Here is a 21226-nt window from a genome sequence, read left to right as displayed (position 1 = left end):
CAATGGAACTTAAAGCCCTTGAATACCCCTCCAAACTCAGAGATTCTGTAAAGCTGATTTTTAGCTACAGAAATGAAGATACAACTTCTTGGCTTCTGCTGACACCAGCCCCAAGACAACTTGTCCAGAAGATATTTTAAGCCTGGATCTAAGAGGCTCAAAGCCTCTCCTGCAACTCCCATCCCAGGAGGAACAATCTATCCACCAACCAACAGGAACTGAGTCAAACCCAATCCAGAGCCAAGACTGTAGGCTTCAAGTCAGAGAGATGGAAAGCAGAGGAGGAAGACCAGGAAAAAGGAGAAAAGGAGGAGTAGGAAAAATGAGGGGAGGAGGAGAAGGAAGAAGAGGAAAAGCAGGGTTTTTTAATGGGTAATGCTGACCCACCTGATGAAGATAGGACAGAGATAATTTAAAGGCATCCAGGAATTCTCTTCTTCAGGAGTTGGGAGCTCCTAGCAGAGACCTCCTGAGACGGCAGATCCCTAAGAGGAAATTCAGCTCAAGCCATACCTGGACTAGAAATCCCTCCATAACACCTAGCCCCTGTACAAAGTCTTCCAATGAGAGACACCTCAATTTCCACCCCAAATATCAGGCAGCCTATTTCACTTTAGATAATTGCTATGATAATTAGGAAGGTCTTCTTGGCATCAAGGCCAGACTTTTTTCTGCCTGTTTTTTGCCCCTCTTGCTTCTTCTAGAACAGAACCTTTTCCATTACAAGATGTCCTCCATCTAGTAGCTCCTCTTGGGAGAGGGGAAGGTGATTGACTTGAAAGAAAGGAGACTAGGGGCCGCTAGGTGGCGCAGTGGATAGAGCACCGGCCACGGAGTCAGGAGTACCTGAGTTCAAATCCGACCTCAGACACTTAATAATTACCTAGCTGTGTGGCCTTGGGCAAGTCACTTAACCCCATTGCCCTACAAAACTTTAGAAAGAAAGAAAGAAAAAGAAAGAAAGAAAGAAAGAAAGAAAGAAAGAAAGAAAGAAAGAAAGAAAGAAAAGAGACTGTGAACTTGAACTTAAAGAAATTCTCTGCTAGGATGTTGAGACCCAATCAGAAGTCAGTCCAAGGTGGACCAGGTCCAGGCCAACCTGGGTTAACTGAATTAAAGGGTGAGGGGATTAAAAAAACCAGACAACCTGACAAGCAGAGGAGTCAGCAGCCCAGGGTGGTTGTAAAGACAGCATTTAAAAGGACTTGGGAGGCTGGGAGAGGATTCTCTCTGGCCCCGAGGAAGGGTCCAGGGGCATCTCTGCTCAGGAGCTGAAAGGCAGCGAGGCCACTCTCCTCCTGGGTGTGTGCCTCACATCATGGGGTAGGCGATGACAAAATAGTTAAACTCTGTATCGATCAGGTCTCTGTACTTTCGGTAAATGTCCCGCAACATTCTGTCCTCTTCATTAGTCTCATATCTGTTTGTATAAATTCTCACCTGGACCAATACACAAAGTCCCCCCCGCCCCACATCCACAGGTAATCAGTGAGATAAAGTCCAGTTCGTAAGAGTAACAACTCTCCCCCCGGACTAAGTGGAAAGCTCAGTAACAGACTCAAAGTTTCAGGGCCTGAAAGGACAGAGTAAGGAAGGAATTGAAAAAAAGCATTGGGGGGGGGCGGCTAGGTGGTGTAGTGGATAAAGCACCGGCCTTGGAGTCAGGAGTACCTGGGTTCAAATCCGGTCTTGGACACTTAATAATTACCTAGCCGTGTGGCCTTGGGCGAGCCACTTAACCCCATTTGCCCTGCAAAAAAAAAAAAAAGCATAAAGGAACAGGAGCTGGGGCAAAGACAGCCAGTTAGTTAGAGGCAACATTGCAACTGGGACTCAGGGTCTTTCCTTCACTCATTCATCCATCCATCCATTCATCTATCCATCCATCCATCTCAGTAGCCACTGGCACAAGGGGAAGGAGCACTGCCACTCAGATGACAGCTGAACTGAGAAATGGAGTAAGTTATTGTGGGATATGGAGTCCTGGGAGGATAACCAAAGTCTGTGGGACTATCTACCTTGAGTGTGCGAAGCATGCACTTGCCCTCTTCCTGACTCTGCAGGATTCTCTCCACAAACTTGACATCCAGGAAGGCCCAGATTTTGAAATAAAATAACTTCTCACAGGACAAGATGAGGTGGAGAAGCTCATCATCCAAAGACTCATGGTTGTTGTTGAATTCAAAAGTTAATTTCTGGGAAAGAATCAGAGAGAAAAGGAGCCAAGGCTTATATGGAAGAAGAAGAGATTCTGGGAGTCTTCTGCTACCTCCCTCAGGACTACCTGAGATTGTGGAGGAGAAATGACCCAGACACCAAGACCAGCTTATTCTTGGGTAAGGTTCCCTGGAGGCAACTGGCAGGGAGACTGCCTCCCATTTGTCCAAAAGCAACATGCCTGGAAACAATAAGGAACCAGAGATAAATGGGATGAGATGGTAGAGGGAGTTGCTGCTGGGCCTGAGCCACAGGCCGCAAAGACCCTGGGGCAGAACTAAACAGAACTTGGTGTGGAGAGGAAGGCACTAAGCTTGGGGAATCTTAGTCACCAAGATTAAGTCAGAGCTCAAAGCAGCAAGGGAGCTGGAACATCTGGAAGAAGGCAGTCTGACTATCCAGCTCCTGGTTGCCATTAACAGGACTCACAGCCTCTCTCTCTCTCTCTTTCAATTGCTGCTCTCCACTAGGAAACTGGAACATACATATTGATGCTCCTATTAGTTCTCTGATTTTCCAGTTCCTCAGTCTCCTTAGCTTGAATGACCTCCTGGACTTCCACTTAGAAATGGCCATACATTCCCCACAAGGGTTCCATGTCCTTGTTCTTGAACTCTGAAATCCCTAGATGGACCTTTTATCTCTCTGTCTTTTATTATGCCTAATAACCTTTAACTCCACCTTTTTTTTTTTTTTTGTTCTCCTCATGACCTCCATTCTCTACATTTTCTCTCAGACCACCACTGGATATGTACTGACTATACTCTCCTGCCCACTCTCCCCTGACCCCTGGTGAACCAACTCAACCCTACACTCTCCTCTATTCTTGGATCTCTGATGCTCCTTTCCTGTCTTCAGTCATGACTGAATTCTTGCCACTATCCACCCCCTTTCTCCCTGATTCATAAGCTGCCTAATAGAATTAGGGAAAATTGGGGAACCTTATTAAGTTACCTATACAATCTAATCCCAAAGCTGAGCCTTCATGGCAGCAAGTTCAAGTCTCTTGTATCTCCCTAATCAGTTCCCTATCCCACACAACACAGTATCTGTTGCAAATCTCTTCTGTCCTCAAACCTCCCAAGGTATTTCCTTTCCCCACCCTCTCAGCTGAAAACTTAATTTCATAGATCACAGAAAACTTGGCAGCTAGTCTCTGAAATCTTCCTTTTCTTTCCTCCTCATTTCACATAAACTCAAAAGTCTTCGACCACCCTTGAATTTGTAGTGATGAGAGATGATTTCTAGCGAAAGCCTGAATCCTTAATCTTATTCCATCTTGTCTTCCAGCAGATCGGCCTTTCCCTCTTCTTCCTCCCTACTTTCCCCCCTCTGGGTCTGTCTCCCCCTCTCCCCCCCCCACTCTGTCTCCTCTGTCTATGTCCCTTCCCCCATTCTCTCTCAGTCTCTCCCTCCCTTCCCTCCTTAACCTCCCCTTTTATTTACTGAGTCCTTCCCTATCCTTTCCAAACAAGCCAATGTATCCCACCCCATTATTGAAAATCGTTCATAGTAAGTCTTCCCTTGCTGCAGCCATTCTACTAGCGCTCTCTCTCTCTCTCTCTCTCTCTCTCTCTCTCTCCTTCTTCTTCTTCTTCTTCTTCTTCTTCTTCTTCTTCTTCTTCTTCTTCTTCTTCTTCTTCTTCTTCTTCTTCTTTCCCTGCCCACTGCCTTGCCTTCCCCCTCCCACCAGATCAGAGTCTCTTCACCTACCTGTAGTGTGTGGCGGTAAGTGGGCAGCAGGTCAGTGAGGGTCCGCCGCATAGACCAGTCCGGATCGCTGAAGTAGCAGCTTCTCAGGCTGACGCTTCGGACTGGAATCTCCTGCAGCAGGATGCGGGTCAGACGCTCATGCTTCATGACCCGTTCAAAGAAGAAGTTGACCTTGAGGTTGGCAGCGTGCTTGGCCAGCTTGGCCCACGACATGCCCCAGATGACCTGGCCGTGGGGGTCGTGGATGTGGCATTTGATGTTGATGGTCCAGAGGGAGCTGGCGTTGTTCTCGCCCAGGGTCTCCAGCAGCTCGTCGGAGATGCAGTTGTAGTTGAGGGTCAGGACCACCAGGCTCCGGAACATGGACATGGTCTGGTTGAACTGGGGGCTGCTGTAGACAGCCAGGTGGTGGCTGAAGTAGTCTTCCAGGTTGAGCTCGGAGGCGAAGCTCTCGCTGCGCAGGTGGCTGAGGGAGCTGAGCACGTGGCAGCCCTGCTCCACGGCCAGGCGCGCCCCCTTCAGGTTCAGGTAGTCCAGGTGCTTACTCACCTTCTTCAGGAAGAAGCTCAGGCTCTTGATGAAGGACGTGCGGATGCTGCTCCTCCACACCAGGCGGTCCAGCTCCAGGTGCTGGATGGACAGGGACTTGAGGCGGTTGTTGCTCTTGCCCAGGCACGACAGCAGGCCCCGCATGGTCACCTGGAACTTCTTGGTCAGGACGGCGTTGTACGGGTTCAGGAACTTGATTTCCAGGTGCTCCAAGTAGCGGCCAAATTTCTTCACGTACCAGAGCGCCGACTCGAACTCGGACGCGTGGGACCGGGAGGGTCTCCCGCTGAAGGTGATGGTTCGGCAGCGCCACAGGTCGGCTGAGTACATGGTCTGGTTCCATTTTCGGCAGACCAGCACGGCCCGGGACCTGTCCCTGTCTCCTAGCCACCAGAATACCCGGCGCAGGCACACGTCGGGCAGGCTGGCCCAGCAGCTCTGCTCCAGACACTGGGCCAGCTCGCTCTCTTCATCCATGGGGAAATCCGGAGGGGTGTTCCAGGGAGGCGGTGCTAGAGGCAGCTCACCGAGTGGGGACGAGGAGTCGCTTGGTTCCTGGAAGAGGAGAAACAAGGGGAAAGGGAGCTTCCGTTTGTCTGCCTGCCCGACTTGTTCGGCCGTCTGTCCTCTTAGCTGTTGGTCGGCCTGGCCACCTGCTTCCCTGGTCCTGGCCGTCTACCCACTGTCACCTGCCTGTCCGTCTGCGGCCTGTCTGGTTTCCTCTCTACCTGGCCCTACTTTGTCTAGTTTTATGTGTCTGGCCATTTCGGCACGTCTTCCCCATCATCTGTCGGCTACCGGTGTATCCCCTGTCCATCCCTGTCCATCCGTCCTTCTGTCTGCCGGTCTACCTACCTGACTCTCTTGACCTGCTTTTACTATCTGCCTGCCTGTCTTCCTGTCCATCTCCTGACCAGTCTGTCTCCATGTCTTGTCTGTTTTTCTACTAGTCTGCTTGTCTCTCCCTACTTCTGCCTATCTCTATGTTTACCCACCTTACTTTTCTTTGAATGTCTGCTTGAATGTCTCCGTCTGCTTGCCTTTTTTTTTTTTTAATTTTGCAAGGCAACGGGTTAAGAAGGTCACACAGTTAAATATTAAGTGTCTGAGGTAGGATTTGAATTCAGGTCCTCCTGACTCCAGAGACTGTGCTCTATCCACTGTGCTACCTAGCTCCCCAGCTTGCCTTCTAAAAATAATTTCTAAGAGTATTTCCTTGAGTTCAATTTGCTTGTTCTCATCAGAAGAGCCTGCCTGCCCCCCCTTCTATGCTTGTACATTTGATTTGTCTCCTTGCCACTCTATCTGCCAGGCTCCCTGCCTGGTGGCCCATTTGCTTGCTTAATTCTCCACATCCATTCATTTATCCATCCAGCCATCTATCTAATCTGCCTGCCTTCCTGTTGGTCTGTCTCCTCTTTTTCTGTGTATCTATCTATCTGCCTGCTTTCAAGGAGTTCATGGGAGACAACCAGCAAACAAATATGGACAAACTAAAGACAAGAGCAAGAGGAAGAAAGAGGAGGAAGGTGTGAGCACTGAGGGACATGAGGAAAGGCCTCTTTGCTGAAGAAGATGGGATTTTAACTGGGACCTGAAACAAGCCAGGGAAGATAGGAGGTGGAGATGCGGGAGGAGAGCTTTCCGGTGGGGGCATGGCCTAAGAAAATGGCTGGAGTTTGGAGATGGAGACTCTTGTTCAAGAATGAGCGAGACGTCCAGGGTCACTGTGAACATGGAGCCGAGCCTTACACCTGCCCTTCACCTGCTCCCCTGAACCTCCCTCGACCTCCTACCTCAAGTCCCAGTGACACCCTTCCTCCCTGGACACCTCCCATACCCCAGCCTGCAAGGGTAAGTTCCAAGTTCTACTTCCTTTAAAAACCATCCATTCCACCCCCACCCCACCCGCCAGCCTGTGGAGGAGTCTGAGCCTGAGAACAAGCAGGGAACCACTGCAGCCATAGACTGTCCTCCAACAGAGGGGAATCCAGTTAAAATAGATGGCCATTCCAATCCCTGCCACCCCTCAGTCTGGGATTCTGTGACTGAGCCTCTCTGAGGGCAGGCACCCTATGGTGGAGTCTCCTTTACATCCTGTGTGTGATAGCAAGCAAGGGAGGCAGGGGGAGAGGGGAGCTGAGGGACAGAGACAGAGCTGGTCCAGAGGCAGAGTTAAATTTGCCTGCAGCCTTGTGTGGGGGAGGACAACTTGGGAAATTTAGATGTTGTTTTCAGTTTTTTGGGTTTTTTTTTGCAAGGTAATGGGGTTAAGTGGCCTGCCCAAGGCCACAGAGCTAGGTCATGATTAAGTGTCTGAGGCTGGATTTGAACTCAGGGCCTCCTGACTCCAGGGCGGGTGCTCTATCCACTGCGCCACCTAGCCGCCCCTAGATTTTGTTTCCTAAAGTTCCAAAAGAGCCACAGTATGCTGAGCCGCTCACTGTTTCCTCTCCACATCAAAGAAGCAAGTAGCCAGTGTCTGAGAAGGAAGAAAGGGAGAGAGGGAGGAAGAGAGGAGACAAGGAAGGAAGAGGAGGAGAAGGGGAAGCGGTGCAGATGGAGCCGTTACTCCTGGTTTGCTTTCAACCCCCAAGGGAAAGGTTCTTCCTCATTTCTTTCTTCTGGTCTGAGAACTGACCACTGGTGGTCCCCTCGCCTGGGCCGGGGAGAGCCGGATTAGGCCACGAGATGCCAGGGCCAGTGGCACGTTCTTGGCTCGGTTCCAGAAGGCGAGACGGTGCTGAGCCTCTCGTGGGACACTGCGGTTGGGAGCCGTGACATGTGGGTTGGGGTGGGTTGGTTTAAGGTCTAAGGACTGGGCAGGGGCGGGGGTCTTGCAGTCCTGAGTGGAGCAGCGCCAGTGGGACAGAGTTCCCCGGGCCCGGGCTGGGCTCCTGCATCGCCCGACCCCCTCCCCGTTCTCTCCCCCCACCCCAACCCCGGGGCGGCCACCACCCACCCGCTGCGCTCTGGGTCCGGCTGCTGCCACCGCTGCAGACTGGAGCGCGCCCGCCCCCTCCCGTGCGAGGCCCTAGTCCGTCGGGGGCCGCCGCCGCCGTCTGCCGCTTGGTCAAGTGCGCCGGGGCCGCGTGGGCACGCAGGCAGCAGCTGGCTGGCAGGGAAGTGCCCCGCGGCTAACTCGGGGGGAGAGGGGCCTTTATGACGCTGCCAGGCCCGGCCGAGGTGGGGATACTGGCCTCCCGCCCGAGTCCTGGGGCTGCAGCCCAAGGAAGGGATGGCTGGCCGCCCCCAGCCCTGCTGCAAGCCCCTTCCTGCCCCTTCACTGTCCTTGCTTCTCCGGCACAGACGTTGGAGGAGGCAGACCTTCCTGCCTGGGTGCTTCCAGGGGGCTTAGGACCACTGTTTTCATGGGAGTATGGCGTCTTTGACATAGCTCAAGGTTCCTGGAAAGTGGCTGGCTGTCAGATGGTAAAGGGACTGCCTGCCTCTCTTGTCAAGGGTCTAGTTCAGCGTTTTTTGTTTTAGGTTTTTGCAAGGCAATGGGGTTAAGTGGCTTGCCCAAGGCCACACAGCTAGGTCATTATGAAGTGCATGAGGGCGGATTGGAACTCAGGTCCTCCTGACTCCAGGACCGGTGCTCTATCCACTGCGCTACCTAGCTGCTCTTTTTTTAAAAAAAAATTTTTTTTTTTTAGTTCAAGGTTTTTAAAAGAGGTTAAGAGGACAAGGAAATCATTCCTGTTTTACTGATGGGGAAACTGAGGCACAAAGATGCCTTGCTTAAAGTTAGCCAGTTAACCAGGTCTATAATTCAATGCCCCTGCCTCCAGAACACTGGCCTGGCCAGTAGGCTCAAGTCTGCCCCGTCCTCACCCCCCCCCCCCCCCCCCCGACCTGGGTGGACTCATCCTTTCCAGCAGAAGGGTGAAATGTCACACACCTGTTCCCCAACCATTTGTATCTGGCTAGGCTGTCATGCTTAATTGCTGGGGGTGACTAGGGAACAGAAGAAGGAAAGATAGATTCTTCCTGGAAAAGCTAAAACCAGTCAAAACTGTCTTCCTTCCCCCCCTCCTTTCCTCCTACCCCCCCCCCCCATTCATATATCAAGCAGCTCTGGAGAAGCCCAGAGGGGACGAAGAGAGAGGGGCAAGGACACCTTGACTTCTCCAAGTCAGGGAACAGTCCAAGCAGGTTCATGGAGGCTGGGTGGATAACCCCAAATTGTCCCAGGAGCCACACATTCCAGCCTTGTTCAACAGCTGAGAAGCTGGTGGCATACTTCATTCTTTGGGAATAAATAGATCTATTTTTTACAGGAGGCACTCACAGACAAAAGTTCAAGAACTCTTTTTTTTAAATACAAAGTTTATTAAAAATAGAATGCAAGTGAATTACAGTTGAAATGGGAAACTACAGCAGTTTTGATGCTTTTTCCATCATAATGAATAAACAATTATGAAAAGCGCTTTTACATATATATATATATTCACATTTTTATTTGAATGCTCAGGGATGGTCAAATCAACTTATGATCAACCACTGATGCTTTCTCGATTCATACATACTTACATATTATCTTAAATATTCTAGTATATATAAATACTGATATGATGGCTGTGTTGCTGTTTTCATTAATCTTTTTAAGGTATTGGATGCCAATTCATTCATAGCATTTAATCTTTCCTTAAAGAAAGTTCTGAATTTTTAGTCACTGCCTGTGTTCTCAAGATATTTGGGAGGGTTTTACTTTTCTATTTTTCAGACAGGATAAGTATGAAAATCCTTTCTAAACACTTTCAAACCAGTTTACTTTCTTACTTCATTATTGAACAGTAGAAATGGCAAAAGCAATTGTTACAGTAAGAAACTGAAAGATGTAAAACACATTTACACCTGCATTTTTCATTAAAAGTGTTCTATGTTCTAAGGCAGTAAAAATCTCTACCCTTTAAATATGGATCAAGAGCTTTTTTTGAACCTCAGACTTCCATGAGTGGGGAGGGGAAGGAATAAGGATTCCCTAAGCCTCCCCTAGAGCCATTTTAGGGTCCAAGTCTTCTAGCCAGAACAAATGAGTGAAAATTCAAATTCTTTTCCGCAGGTTTTTTTTTTTCTCTCTCTCTTTCTCTCATAGTACTTAATTTTTCCAATTAGAAATTTTCAACATTCATTTTTATAAGATTTTGCATTTCAATTTTTTTCTCCTCTCTCCCTCCCCTCCCTAAAACAGCAAACATAATATAGGTTATACATTTGCAGTCTTGGGAGCATATTTCCACATTAGTCATGTTGTGAAATAAAAACAAAAGGGGGAAGCCACAAAAAATCAAATTAAAACAGTGTGCTTTATCTGTATTTGTACTCCACAGTTCTTTCTCTGAATTTTGATGACATTTTCCATCACAAATCTGGAATTGTCCACTGTCTTGCTGAAGCTGTCTATCACAATTGCTCATCACAGTGTTGCTGTTAAAATATTCAATGTTCTCCTGGTTCTGCTCACTTCACTTGGCAAACAGTTCATGTAAATCTTTGCAGGTGTTTCTGAAATCCATTCACCCATCATTTCTCATAGCACAATGCATTCACATACCACAACTCGTTCAGGCATTCTTCAGTTAATGGACATTCTTTCAAAGAACTTCCGATTCTTCACTACCACAAAAAGAGCTGTTATAAGTATTTTTGTACATTTTCGATCCCCCCGTTTTATGATCTCTTTGGAATGTTGACCTCGAAGTAGTTTTGCCTGGATCAGAGGATATTTACTTCTATCTCATGTAGCTAACTATTCCACTCAGCCATTCCTCTATTTCTTAGCCAGAACCAGAGTAATTTTGATGATTGCCTATTTATAATAGCTTTTAAATGTGGTACAGCTAGGCCAACTTTTTGCATTTGTTTTTCATTAATTTCCTTTACATTCTCGATCTTTTATTCTTCCAGATTAATTTTGTTCTTACTTTTTCTAGCTTTATAAAATAATTTTTGGTAGGTTGATTGATATGGCACTGAATAAGTAAAGTAATTTAGGTAGAATTGTCATTTTTTATTAGGTTAGCTTGGCCTATTGTCTAGCCTGAAAACCCCCCCGTAGGATATTCATCATCCCAAACAAGCAGTTCAGTATGATACCTAAGAAAGCGGTGGGGAAGCTCTGGATTGATTATGTACGTATTTTAATAACTAAAGTGGGATGCTTAGATGGGACAATCTAGGGTATTTGTCCCAGAGCTATTGAAAACAATAACATGTTGATTCCCATCAAGATCTTCCCCAAATCCCCATGAGAATTGGTTTTTTTTTTTTAATTTAAGGCAATGGGATTAAATGACTTCCTCAGGGTCACACAGCTAGAGAATTATGAAGTGTCTGAGGCTGGATTTGAACTCAGGTCCTCCTGACTCCAGGACCAGTGCTATATCCACTGTCACCAAGCTGCTTATCCTCATGATGAATATAGAAATTAGACAAAGGGAGGAGTTATAAAATATGTTAGTGCAAACATTTTGGGATTCGCTGTTCTCAGCGTTGATTTTGGATTCCAAATACCTGAGTACTTTATCATTACTATTTGGGTTGGAGTCCTGGGCCTGAAATACCATGGAATGAACAAATAAGGGTTATATCCTGGTTGGGTCCTGGCTCATGTGCTTTCTTTTGTAATCTTGGTTTACATTATTCTTGGATTTCATGATAAGGACTCTGTATTATTCTTGTTATGGCTTTCATTGATAGAACTTGCTCGGAAATCTGCATTATTCATGGCTTTTTCTCCTTCAGGGGTCCACATTGAGGCTTTCCCCAATAGGGACCCCCATATCTACCCATGATCAATTGATATTTTTTCAGTCGTTTACATTTGACTTTACTTGGGTGAAGTGTTTTGTAATTGTTTTTCTGTGTTATAGTTCCTGGCCTTTTCTCTTAAAGACAAAAGCCCAATGGAAAATACATAGCAAAGCCCAGAAAGATATCTCCTTTGGTCCTCATAACAAAATGACAGAGGTACTCCCCATTTCATAGACAGCTAAAAGGACTGAGGATCTTCAGAGTACCTCCGCTCTCCCAGTCTGAGATTTTCCAGCTCCATCAGGAATCCTCTGCTTCAGAATCTTCCATGGCTCCATTGTCAAGCGCTGACATTTCTCCTAAGGGAAGAGATGCTTAAGACAGATAGCAGATGACCCAGACAGAGGTTTGGGGTTTGGTGGTTACACCAAGGTTGACCTGTCCATGATGGGGGTACTGATGGGCTGAGTGCTCTCTCTCTCTCTCTCTCTCTCTCTCTCTCTCTCTCTCTCTTTCCTCTGACCTACTCCCCCTTTGATCCATCTTCTTCACTGTGAAAGAGGCAGAAGCAAAAGAAGGGAAAAGGTTCAATTCCTGCCTCTATGACCTGTGTCCTCTTGGACAGTTTCCTCTTTTTGGCTGCCTCAGTTCCCTCTTTTGTAAAATGAGGGACTCTCTCCTGGCTCCAAAGCTGAAATCCTATGTCATTCTTCTAGTCCAAACTGCCCAGTCCCCTCCAAGACCTCCAAGCTCCACAGCAAGGAGCCTGTTCTCTGTCTCCTGCCCTTGTCCTACATCCTCACACTAGGCTCTGCCCCTTCACCTGTCTCTGGGCAATCCTGCCTGGATGTCCCCAGGCTCTCATTGGTTCTTAGAATTGGTGGCAGGTATGTGAGTGTGGGAGGGGGCTGCTTCTGTACTCAGTCCTTCTCTTGTTTGTACATGACTTGGAAACACCTCCCTTTATGGGGGGGGGGGCTTGGACAGGGCTTTGCTCTCCTCTGCTGGGGAAGAAGCTGCTTTCCAGGGCGGAGGAGGTGATCTGCTTTCTGCTGCTTCTGAGCCTACCTTATGCTGCCTCAGTACAGGCAGGGGAAGCAGGATGTGACAATGGGAGCAGCCCTCTAGGACATCATACTCTTCCTCCTTCTGGCCCCTGAGAGGCTGAGATCTGGTGACCTGGGAGTTTTGAAACATTTTAAGGACATGATTTTCTTGCTTCTTTTTTGGACGGACAACCCTCTGTCCCATGGATGCCTGAGCTGGATCCCTTCGGGCTGGCGTAGCCTGGTCTAGCCTCTTTAGCAGGCAGGCACCAAAGGATCTGGTCAGACCTGTGAACCGGCGGCATTCCTCCTGCAGATGGGCATGAAAAAGCAACTGCCTATGAACACCTTTGAGGGACTCTGTGGACCAGAGACTTCATTTCCCAATCCTCCTTCCATCCCCACCCCCATAAGGCCCTCCCCAAACTTCTAGTTCATTTTCCCATATTTTCTCCTCTATTTGAGGGCATGAGCTGTTTGCTTTTCTTTGACCCTGACAGGCTCTTCAGGAATTATGATTAGAAATGAACTGAGCTTGGCTTAAGTCAAGAGTCCTGCTAGACCTGGACCCAAGAATCCTTCTGCCTCTAGGCCCAGCCCCAGTCTCAAGGGAGGAAGAAGAAGGAAGAAGAAGGGGAGGAAGGTCTAATGTGTCTCCCATCCCCTCATCCTAAGTGGAAGGTCCCCTGAGACCACTTGTCAGAAGCACCTGAGCCCCCAGGGCTGACAGCTTGGCTAGAAAGGAAGCTGGGAGCCCCTGGAAGGAGTCCCAAGATGGAAGGTGGCCCCAACAGCTCTTAGAGATCCTGAGGACTTTCCACCATCATATCAGAAATCAGGTTTCATGGACCTGATGCCAGCACCAGAATAACTCTGGGCCCCTCCACTGCTTTGATACCAGCCCCAGCCATGACATTGGCCCTGAGCAGCATCCTGTATTTCTATAACACTTTATCGATATCTCCTTTGGTCCTCATAACAAAATGACAGAGGCACTCCCCATTTCATAGATAAGGACTCAGAGGCAGACAGAGGTCAAGTGACTTGTCTAGGGTCATACAGCTAGTAAGTGAAAGGTGAGATTTGAATCCAGATCTTCCCAATAGGCTTCACACTAGTACCAGTCACCGAACCCCACAGTGTTCTAGAGCATCCCCAATAGCTTCCCACTAGTGTGAATCACTGATACCCTTAAATGCTCTGAGGGTTCCTACTGCTTCCACCTCTACCCTGTGGCAGTTACTCACCTGATGCTGAGGAAACTTTGCTTCTGAAATGTCTTTCCAGCACTCTGGGCAGCTAACTTTCTTTCTGGGAGCTTTGAAAAACACACAATTCCAACAATAAGATAACTATGTCTCTTTTCCAGTTCTATTTGGCTGCTACTATAACAACAGAGATCTGCACCCCCACCTCCCTGCAGCAGGGACATCAATCTTAGTGACTGAGCCCCTCCACACCTCCTTAGACAGCAGTGAGCTGAGCCTGCCTCAATGGGTCCAGAGGGCAGCTCCAGACATCCTCCTGCAGCCACATCTGGGTCCAAGGGACAGGGAGTACCCTGCCTGGGGGCAGTCCTCAGGGACCAGTCCAACTAAGATGGGAATCCATCTGACTCTCCCACTGGTCTTTCAAATCCAGGTTTGATGGAACAAAGGGAAAGAGAAGGCCAGGTTTCCACCTTGGTTTCATCACGTACTCTGCCTGGGCTGTTTGGGATGGCAGTGAGGCTGCTTAGGGACACAGCAATGCCAAGACCACCAGACAGGGCGGTGCTCGGAGCCTGGCCCTGATCCAGGGACTGAGTGAAGGAGCGAAGCTGGAAGCTCTCCTATGGGCAGTGAGCTACCAATGGAGTGCTTCCCCAAGCAAGCTCTTGGTGTTCACCCATTGGGGAGGGACAGGGCCAAGGACTTCAGAGCACAGGGTGAGGATGGATAAGGTCATAGAGAGTACATCTATGTACATTTCAAAAATTGGGAAACTGAGAGCTGGTGCTAGGGTTCAGTAAATGAAAGGAGCTGCAAGTGGGCGAGTTGGGCAGCTGCTTGCCTGATATCTCACTCTTCTCCAAAGCCCTTGCCCTGGATTTTTCAGGCCTGGACCTGATGATGTTTTCTGGGTTGGCCTGCTGGGCCTGCTGGACAGGCTGTTTGCAGGTGATGCGGGTCTTGGTCTGTCCACTACAACTGCTCTCATGCTCTTCCAGGTGGCTGAGTGGCACTGCTAGGTCACAGAATTCACATCTGATGGGACGCTCAGGACACCCAGCCTGAGGGGAAGGAAGAAATGTCTGGTCCTTTCTCCTCTCCATCCCTCCCAGGAGGCTTCAGTAAACCCTTTTGGGGCAGCAATCAGACTCAACAGTGTACCCCAGGCTGTCAGCTAGAGCCGGAGGGTCCCAGCTACTGGCCCAGTCACTCAGCAGGCATAGCAGAGAAGGAGTGGGTGGGACTCAGGGATTCTTCCCACCTCCTGACCCAGGCCTCCTAATATAAAGAGTTCGAACCTCATGAGCTTCCAGCAGATACTTCTTCATGGTTTGTTGGCAGAGTTTGCACTGGACCTAAGTGAGGGAGGAAAGCTTGAGGGTTAGTGAGTGGAGGAACCTCTGGGGGAGAGACCCCAGGCAGCCAACCATTTGGGTCAAGCTGAGAGGAATTCATTGGAGAGGGTTGGGGGGACTTCCTGAAGGAAGGGCTGTCCACAGAGCCGAGCTCTGAAGAAAGGGAAGGGACAGGAAGCAGCAGTTGGTTCCATTTGGCAAATGGGGCAAGTGAGGCATCACATGCCTAGCTCCTGGTTCCAGGGGAATTAATCTATCTAGAAGTGAATCTCCTACTCTGGGATCATAGTAGCTGGATTGGTGATTGAATGTAAACTTGGCTCCTGCACTCCAGGTCAGACAAGGTTAATTATCCTATCCAGCTCCTCCCTGCCAGGGTCATCTTGCTATTGGATTTGCAACTTGGTCATCTGCTCTCCCAAGCCCCACCTCTTGTTCTAGCTTGTTCTAGCTTGGTATTGCTATCTAATTCTGGAGAGGGATGTCACCTGTCTTCTCATTACTCCCAACCCAGCAGCCCTGGGACCCCTTACTAGCCTATATGTGTGGTCCCTATCCAGGGCTCCTGGAGGGATCTATAGGACTGTCTTTAGTAGAGTATTTGTGGTCCCACAGCTGTCACAGTCCCTGGCTCCTAGCTCTTCCTACATGTTTTCATTCATTCATTCATGCATTATTGAATGATGTGGGATAGAGCTCATGTTAGGTTCTGGGTCACCCAGGCAGCAGGCCAGGGTGCCTGGACTGATTTCCTCACCTGTTTGTGCCCATTCTCTTGATGGTCCTTCAACTCCTTCTTCAGAATGACCTCCTTGCATTCTGGACAGATCGTCCGAAACTTCAGACAGTGGGCCTCGTGGAGGTGGAAATAGGTAGAGGGTACTTTTTTTTCACTAAATAGGAGAAATTCAGGGTGGCTTCATGTCCTCCAACATGAGCCAGCAACAGGCAGGGACTCAGATACAAGTTTGTGATGGGAGTCCAATGGGGGGATGGAGAATGATACAGTCTGGCATTTCCTTCCATGTATATCACCAAGGATACCCTTGGGAACTGAATCCCCCCCTCCTTCCTCAGACCTGCAGTCTCTCTGGGAAGTTTCAGTCCATCTACCCTATTTGGACATCACTTCCCCTCTGACATAGCTCTAACCTTTTGGGGTAGCCATTTCTATGATGCCCCCTTTGGTCCCTGATTCCCAGCCCCCTACAACTTTCATTGTGCCTGTCACCCCTCCAGCCTCGCCCACCTAGACCACCTGGACCACCCACCTTTTTTGTCTCCTCTCCCAGGCTTTTGTGTTGAAGGCCCCCATGACCCCCCTCCTTCCACCAGTGAATTCAATAAGGGAATGATCAGCAGGAAATAAGAATTAAGAGTAGGGGAGATGTTAGAACCCCCCTCAACAAACTGCCTCTTAAATTAACTAAGATCCACTCAGAGTCCCTATTAGATTGGGAGAAGGCAACCAGGTACCAGGAGAGGAATGCTGTATTGTTGAGGCATCCCTAAAGTGGAATAGATAAAACCCTATAGCAACAGGACCTCAAAACCCTGCCCCCAAGCCCTCCTTCAGCTGCTATGGGTCCATGCCAACACTGATCCACAATTCTGTGAGTTCTTGGGTCCTCTCCCTCCCCTGTCTCTTTCCTGTGCTGCTTCCCTGTCCCACCACAGTCCTTAAGCTACTATTGCCATGCCAAGTGCCTCTGTACTCTTTAAGCCCTATTAAAATATGATTGTCCATTATTCCTTACTTGCTTGCCAGTATGGTCTTCCTATAAAGCTGTTCAACCTGACCCAACTGGAAGAGACCCTAGGGAGGATAGGGAACCATTGGTGAGTGATCTGATGCCTGGAACCCTCTGGTGAAAGCAAGAACTGACAAAGTAATCTCGCTTCACTTGGGCCAGGGACCTCTGAGCACTGGACTTAAAAGAAAACACTGCCAGGAGTAGCCAGAGGAAGCCACCTTGCACATGGAGAAGTTCCTCAGTGACTTTCCCATCCCATCCCTTGCCCCACAAGAGAGAGTCCACATCTTCTCTTCCTTCAATCTTCATGCTCTTCTGGGCTCCCTCACTTCCTTTCCCCCAGATTCCAGAATCTCTGTCTTTCCTCATCTTCCCCCTCCCCTTCCAAGACTCCTTTCCCAGAATCCCCCATTTTCCATCCCTCAGTCTTCATGCCAAATATACTCAGGGTGTCCCCAGGGTGTTCTTCTGATCTGTGAGGAGTGGTCGAATCCAAGATCTCAGGGGAAGTCTAAGGTGGGCACAGCAGTCCCTCACCCTACTGTATTCTGCCACCCTGAGTCCTGATGTCTCTTGTCCACTCCCTCTCTGCCAGACTTCCATCGTGCTTCCTTCCCTCCCTCCTCTAATCCCCAGGCCTTTGCAAAATAAAACCAAATGTACTGCTGCTCCCCTGAGGTTCTCCTCACTTTCTTGTCACCTTCCCCTGTGTTAGTTCTCTTCCCTTTGGAGATGTTGAAGACAAGGCAATGTCTTTCCCTGACAAAATTTTCCCAAAAGTTTATCCCTCTCTCTATCCAACTGCCTCTACATACTGCACATTCTTCAGCCTCAGTTTGCCTTCACCCATCCCTTACACACCATTCATCATCTGTAGGCAGAGTATTACATGGCTGTCCACACGTTTTAGGACATCTTGAAGATTTAAGAAAGTAAGACTACACTAAGCAGTCCGACACTCCCTGTCCATCCCAACCCAGTCTTTCTCCTTTCTCCTGTCAATCTTCTCCCAGCCACTGCAGATGTCATCCTGCCAAGTTCCTGTCATGTTCTTCCCTTCAGGTAACCGATCAGATGCCAAATCTCTCCTGCATGCATACCCGGCTCTACAGAGCAACCCCTCAGTTCCAGTTCTTGTGACTGGGACCCCTGCCACCTCCAACTTCCCTTGGCATCAGCCCATCTCCCACACTGCTGCCACCAAAATGATCTTCTGCAAGTGTCCATCTGACTAGGTCACTCCCTACACCATCTGCTCCTGGGATCTCTGGAGCCTTCAAAATCAAATACAACTTTGGCTGTGGCTGTGCCTCCTGCTGAGCACACTCTTCCCTCATTTCCTCTGCATAAAGTAGATATCTTGGGTCCCTGGCCACCCCAGCACCTGCTCAGCTGCTCCCGAGATGATCTCACCTGGTATTTCATCACTACTTAGTAAAGATTTACATTCCTGTTGCCCATACAGGCCACATTTATGCCCTTGTTATCTTCCTCCTTCAAATGGAAACCCCTTGAGACTCAGGGTCTCGGGTTCCCAGCACTCAGGCCAGTTATTTCCTGCTTATCCATACAACTTGGAAAGACTTGGGAACTCTGACCAGCACCATGATCCTCCACAGCACCCGAGGACTTGGGACAAAGCTGGCTGTCCTCTGTAAGGATGAGGGAGTCAGAGAGCAGAGGTAGCAGATTTCTTTGGACTTGACCAAGCAAATAATTTGTTTTGCTTGGTTAAACATGTCTATAATGGGGGGGGGGTTGTTTTCATTGCTTTCAGGAGGAGGGGAGGTGGGAGGAAAGAGACTACGGATCAGAAAATAAACTCAAATTTAAATAAATAAATGTGTTGACTGATTGATTCCAGTTCCTATCAGAGCCTATCAGATAGGCCTAACTTGGCTCTGCTCCCGTCTGGTCTCCAATCAGCCAGGCCTGCATCTGGCACCTTGGAAGTTCCCCATTTTGATTTCTCCATTGGGACATCTCCTTAAACATCTCTACCTCTCTTCTCTCCTGTTGGCCTTATATCTACCAGAACTTACAAGGAATCAAATGTTAGCATTGTTCTAGCAAAGCCTGGACTTGCTGCCTGGTGAGATAGATAGCCTCGCTCACTTAGGAACCTGAAAATTGAGGATTCTGGGATCCTACATATGCACATATATATGTGGGGGGGGCTGTGTCTATATAGTCTTACAGAAGAGCATGTGGAGAGAATAGTGGAGGAAGAGACAGAGGAGACAGAGGGAGAAGAATGAGAGAGAAGGAGTCAGGCAGAGTAAAAGAGCAGAGAAGAAGGGGAGAAGAAGAAGAAGAGAAGAAGAAAAGAAGAAGAAGAAGAAGAAGAAGAAGAAGAAGAAGAAGAAAAGAAGGAAAGAAGGAAAGGGGGCAGCTAGGTGGCCCAGTGGATAGAGCACCAGCCCTAGAGGACCTAAGTTCATACCAATCTCAGACTTTCTGTATTTTCCAGAAAATAAGCCCTAGAATGGTTTTTTTCAGATGCTCCTAATATAAACCCTAATCCAAAAATAAGCCCCAGTTAAGAGGCTGCATTTAGTATATCTATTGTATTAAAGTCTAAAACAATAATATTACTATATAATTAAATATCAATAAATAATATTTTGGACATTAATATTTGAAATAGATCTTACATGAATAATTAAATAAATGTAGAGAGTTGTACATGAAAAAATAAGACATTCCCTAAAATAAGCCCTAATATGTCTTTTGGAGCAAAAATTAACATCAGACCCAGTCTTCTTTTGGGGAAAATATGGTACTAGCTGTGTGATCTTAGGCAAGTCACTTAACCCCCTTGCCCATACCCCCCCAAAAGAGGAGGAGGAGGAGAAAGAGGAGGAGGAGAAAGAAAAGAAAAAGAAGAAAGAAAAGAAGAGAGGAGAGAGAGACAAAGACAGCAGAAATTGAGAGTAAAGGGGAGAGAAAGGCAGAATAAAGGAAAAAAGAAGAGTCAGAAAAAGAAAGAAGACAGGTAAAGGGGAGAGAGGCAGACAGAGGCCAAAGACAAAGGGAGAGAATAATGGTTGGGAATGGTCCCCAGGAGCTGGACAGTGTCCACTCTAGGAGACTGACCTTCAGCCTTATAGTCCCTGGGGGTTTTGATCCTCTTTTGACTAAAAGAGGTCATCAAGAAGTGGTTGGATTTCATCTTCTCCTAGATGAATTTAACCTCCTGTTTCTCTCTTCTGTTTTATTGCCAAATGCAATAGGCAGGATGGTTCCTGGCTTAGTAAATTCTCTAATATTCTGAATTTTTGATCAAAGGCTATTTGCATTTAAGAAAACAATCATTTACTAGGCAAAGTAAATTTCTCTTGCTCTGAGTTTTGCTAGAGAGGGTGCTAAGGGAGGAGAGTTCCTCCAAAACTGAACCCACTCCTTTCTCAGCTGAAAAACAGCTAGCAGGCTTTACAAAGAAAGAGAAGCTTGCAGAGCACTTTGCTCCTTACAAATATGACCTCATGTTATGCTCACAATCCCTAGGAAAGAGGTGCACTCCCTTCTTTGAGTTGTGTGACCCCTCTTTTTTCCCTCTACCTCCCTTCCACCCCCCCCCCCCCCCCGACTTCTCTCCATTTCCCTCTCCCTGGGCCAGGGAGGCTACCAAGAAAGGACTTCTAAAAGCTAGACAAATTGAAAAGAAGTGGAATTCTATAATCGACCTCAGTGGGGCTCTAAATCATTGCAGTTCCTCCTCCTCTTCCTCTCCTAGGGGGTGGCCTATCTTACCTGTTGGGTTCACTGGGCCAGTGGCCAGGCTCCCTCCCAGCCCATCCTTCAGCAGCCCCCGATGGCACACTTTTGGTCAATGGTTAGAGGCACAGAGTCGCCCTCTTACCAGTTTGTGCAGAGTTGAAGGTCCTCCTCCATGGTTCTTCAAGGACTCAGAGCCTTTCTGTTCTCTTTAACAGCCAAACCAGGAAACGAAACTGAAAGAAGCCAGGCTGCAGTTACTGAACTGCAAGGGGGCGGGAGGAGGCAGCACAGTTCTGCCTCGCTGGAATCCAAAAAATCCAGGATCTGGGGTGACTAGGAAAGGGCCTCAGTATTTGTGAGGGAGTGGGGGCAGTTGGAGGATGAGAAGAAAAGAAAAGAGGGGAGGACATCCCGGGGGGACAGTCTGGCAGGCTCCACACTGGACCTGGAGATGTTGAGGGGACATCTGGAGCGATTGAGGAGGCTGTGCTGTTCTGGAGTCCCCTTCAAGGGGCCTGGGACACCCGCCTTGAGTCCAAGAAGATTCAAAAAGTACACTTGTAATGGCAGGGGAGGGCTCCCCATTAGAACCTGACTTTGAGAGCCCCATGGCCGCTTCCATAAGCTGTATCCTCTGTCTAGAGGAGAGAGAGACAGAATGCTAGAGCCTGAGAGGACAGAGAGCTGGAACTTGGGGAAGGGAAGGAAAGAGGGTTACAGGGAGCAGCTTTTTAAAAATATTTATTTATTTATTTTGAATTTTACAATTTTCCCCCTAATCTTGCTTCCCTCCCCCCACCCCCCACAGAAGATAGTCTGTTAATCTTCACATTGTTTCCATGGTCTACATTGATCTAAGTTGGATGTGAGGAGAGAGAAATCAGATCCTTAAGGAAGAAAAC

General features: G+C 48.3%; 2 protein-coding genes across 4 annotated transcripts; both read right to left on the bottom strand.

Annotated features, from left to right (window-relative positions):
• Nucleotides 1-1177: 1177 nt before the first annotated feature.
• FBXO39 (F-box protein 39) lies at nt 1178-7576 on the bottom strand. The gene is made up of 4 exons (XM_074192495.1): nt 7442-7576; nt 3931-5034; nt 2019-2195; nt 1178-1440 (listed from the first exon to the last, which is right to left on the bottom strand). Exons 2-4 carry the CDS (start codon nt 4954-4956, stop codon nt 1312-1314), a joined length of 1332 nt encoding a protein of 443 aa, XP_074048596.1. The 5' UTR covers nt 4957-5034; nt 7442-7576; the 3' UTR covers nt 1178-1311.
• Nucleotides 7577-8812: 1236 nt separating this feature from the next.
• On the bottom strand, nt 8813-20564 carry XAF1 (XIAP associated factor 1). Of its 3 annotated transcripts, XM_074190512.1 has the most exons (8): nt 20467-20564; nt 15608-15743; nt 14794-14850; nt 14337-14556; nt 13532-13602; nt 12307-12594; nt 11505-11597; nt 8813-10101 (listed from the first exon to the last, which is right to left on the bottom strand). In XM_074190512.1, exons 1-8 carry the CDS (start codon nt 20496-20498, stop codon nt 10099-10101), a joined length of 900 nt encoding a protein of 299 aa, XP_074046613.1. In that variant the 5' UTR covers nt 20499-20564; the 3' UTR covers nt 8813-10098. The 3 variants fall into 3 exon arrangements, with proteins under 3 accessions (XP_074046613.1, XP_074046612.1, XP_074046614.1); XM_074190511.1 differs by having other exon boundaries at nt 8813-11597; XM_074190513.1 differs by having other exon boundaries at nt 8813-11597; nt 12307-12417.
• Nucleotides 20565-21226: the final 662 nt, after the last annotated feature.

This window comes from Macrotis lagotis, chromosome 6 (genome assembly GCF_037893015.1).
Source record: "Macrotis lagotis isolate mMagLag1 chromosome 6, bilby.v1.9.chrom.fasta, whole genome shotgun sequence".
Classification (NCBI taxonomy): Eukaryota; Metazoa; Chordata; class Mammalia; order Peramelemorphia; family Peramelidae; genus Macrotis; species Macrotis lagotis.
The sequence above is the reverse complement of the archived record's forward strand: the minus strand, read 5'-3'. Positions and strand labels throughout refer to the sequence as shown.

What these genes read in the sequence shown, in the direction of transcription:
- FBXO39 (XM_074192495.1), bottom strand. Translation starts at nt 4,956, where the DNA reads ATGGATGAAGAGAGCGAGCTGGCCCAGTGTCTGGAGCAGAGCTGCTGG. An exon ending in CTTACCGCCACACACTACAG is followed by an intron (nt 2,196 to 3,930) that starts GTAGGTGAAGAG and finishes ATTCTTTCCCAG; the next exon opens with AAATTAACTTTTGAATTCAA. An exon ending in GCATGCTTCGCACACTCAAG is followed by an intron (nt 1,441 to 2,018) that starts GTAGATAGTCCC and finishes GTATTGGTCCAG; the next exon opens with GTGAGAATTTATACAAACAG.
- XAF1 (XM_074190511.1), bottom strand. Translation starts at nt 20,498, where the DNA reads ATGGAGGAGGACCTTCAACTCTGCACAAACTG. An exon ending in GGAGAAGAGTGAGATATCAG is followed by an intron (nt 13,603 to 14,336) that starts GCAAGCAGCTGC and finishes TGTTTTTCAAAG; the next exon opens with CTCCCAGAAAGAAAGTTAGC. An exon ending in CAAAGTTTCCTCAGCATCAG is followed by an intron (nt 12,595 to 13,531) that starts GTGAGTAACTGC and finishes GCCCATCTGCAG; the next exon opens with GAGGAATGCCGCCGGTTCAC.